The 1,027-nt window shown below is 39.1% G+C and overlaps 1 protein-coding gene across 1 annotated transcript; it reads left to right on the top strand.

Annotated features, from left to right (window-relative positions):
* Positions 1–228: 228 nt before the first annotated feature.
* On the top strand, positions 229–729 carry LOC147984930 (uncharacterized). Its single transcript, XM_087539820.1, has one exon. It carries the CDS (start codon positions 229–231, stop codon positions 727–729), a length of 501 nt encoding a protein of 166 aa, XP_087395946.1.
* The last annotated feature ends 298 nt before the right edge of the window (positions 730–1,027 follow it).

Below are 1,027 nucleotides of genomic sequence, written 5' to 3' on the forward strand. Positions count from 1 at the left end.
AAACTTCTTAAACATTGGGAGAAGAGTAATACCTCACTCATTTGTTTGGCTCACTCATGCAATCCAAGGTTTGTTGATTTATATATGTTTGTCATTTCACGATGTCAAGTTTTCAACTTTAAAAGCTTGCTGATTTTATATTGTCATGTTAATAGGTACTATAGTCCAAATTGGGTTGGGGCAGTCCGTGGCCGTGTTACCCCCATTGATGATAATGAGATTTTACAAATGAGAAACAAGTGTTTTCTGATGTTTTTTCCGGACCCAAATAACTACAAGACCGTCAAGAAAGAATTTGCAGATTTTGCTCTAATGATGAATGCCTTTCAGGATGCAGATTCAATTGAAGATACAAATGATTTTGAACCAAAGCAATGGTGTGGCACTCATGGAGGAAGCACAAAGTTCTTGAAAAGTTTAGCACTAAAGTTACTTGGGCAGCCCTCATCATCACCTTGTTGTGAAAGGAATTGGAGCACATATTCCTTCATCCATAGCTCCGGCAGAAACAGGCTCACTCCTGTACGTGCTGAGGATTTAGTGTTCTCACATAACAACTTGTGTCTGCTTTCAAGACAATCTGATGCTTATCATGCTGGGCCAAGTCGGATGTGGGATGTGGGTGGATATGGGGTTGAGAGCTTCACTGGTGTTGGCATGCTTGAAGGTGCTGACCTTACACTTGATGAATCCCAATTGGAGGCTGAGATTATGGATGCTCTCACTTGAGCTGTCTTGTTTAGTTTATGTTCTTGTTATGTTGTAATGCACAATTATACACTGTTTGAATTTGGGTCTATGGCCACCTGAGCCTTGTGTCTTCATGTTGTTATGTTGTAATGCACAATTATGGATTGTTTGACTATGGATCTTCCTATTTATCATGTTATCTTCGTGAACTTTTTCATTGTTTCTCTATGGCCATTGAGAATTCAGAATCAAAACTTGGAAGTTTGGAAATATATTCATCTGGTATGCTATAAGCCAACCTGTTTACTGCTTTCCACTTTCCATGATTACCTATCTC

Source organism: Triticum urartu, chromosome 2A, assembly GCF_056163025.1.
Source record: "Triticum urartu cultivar PI428250 chromosome 2A, HENAU_Tu73, whole genome shotgun sequence".
Taxonomy (NCBI): Eukaryota; Viridiplantae; Streptophyta; class Magnoliopsida; order Poales; family Poaceae; genus Triticum; species Triticum urartu.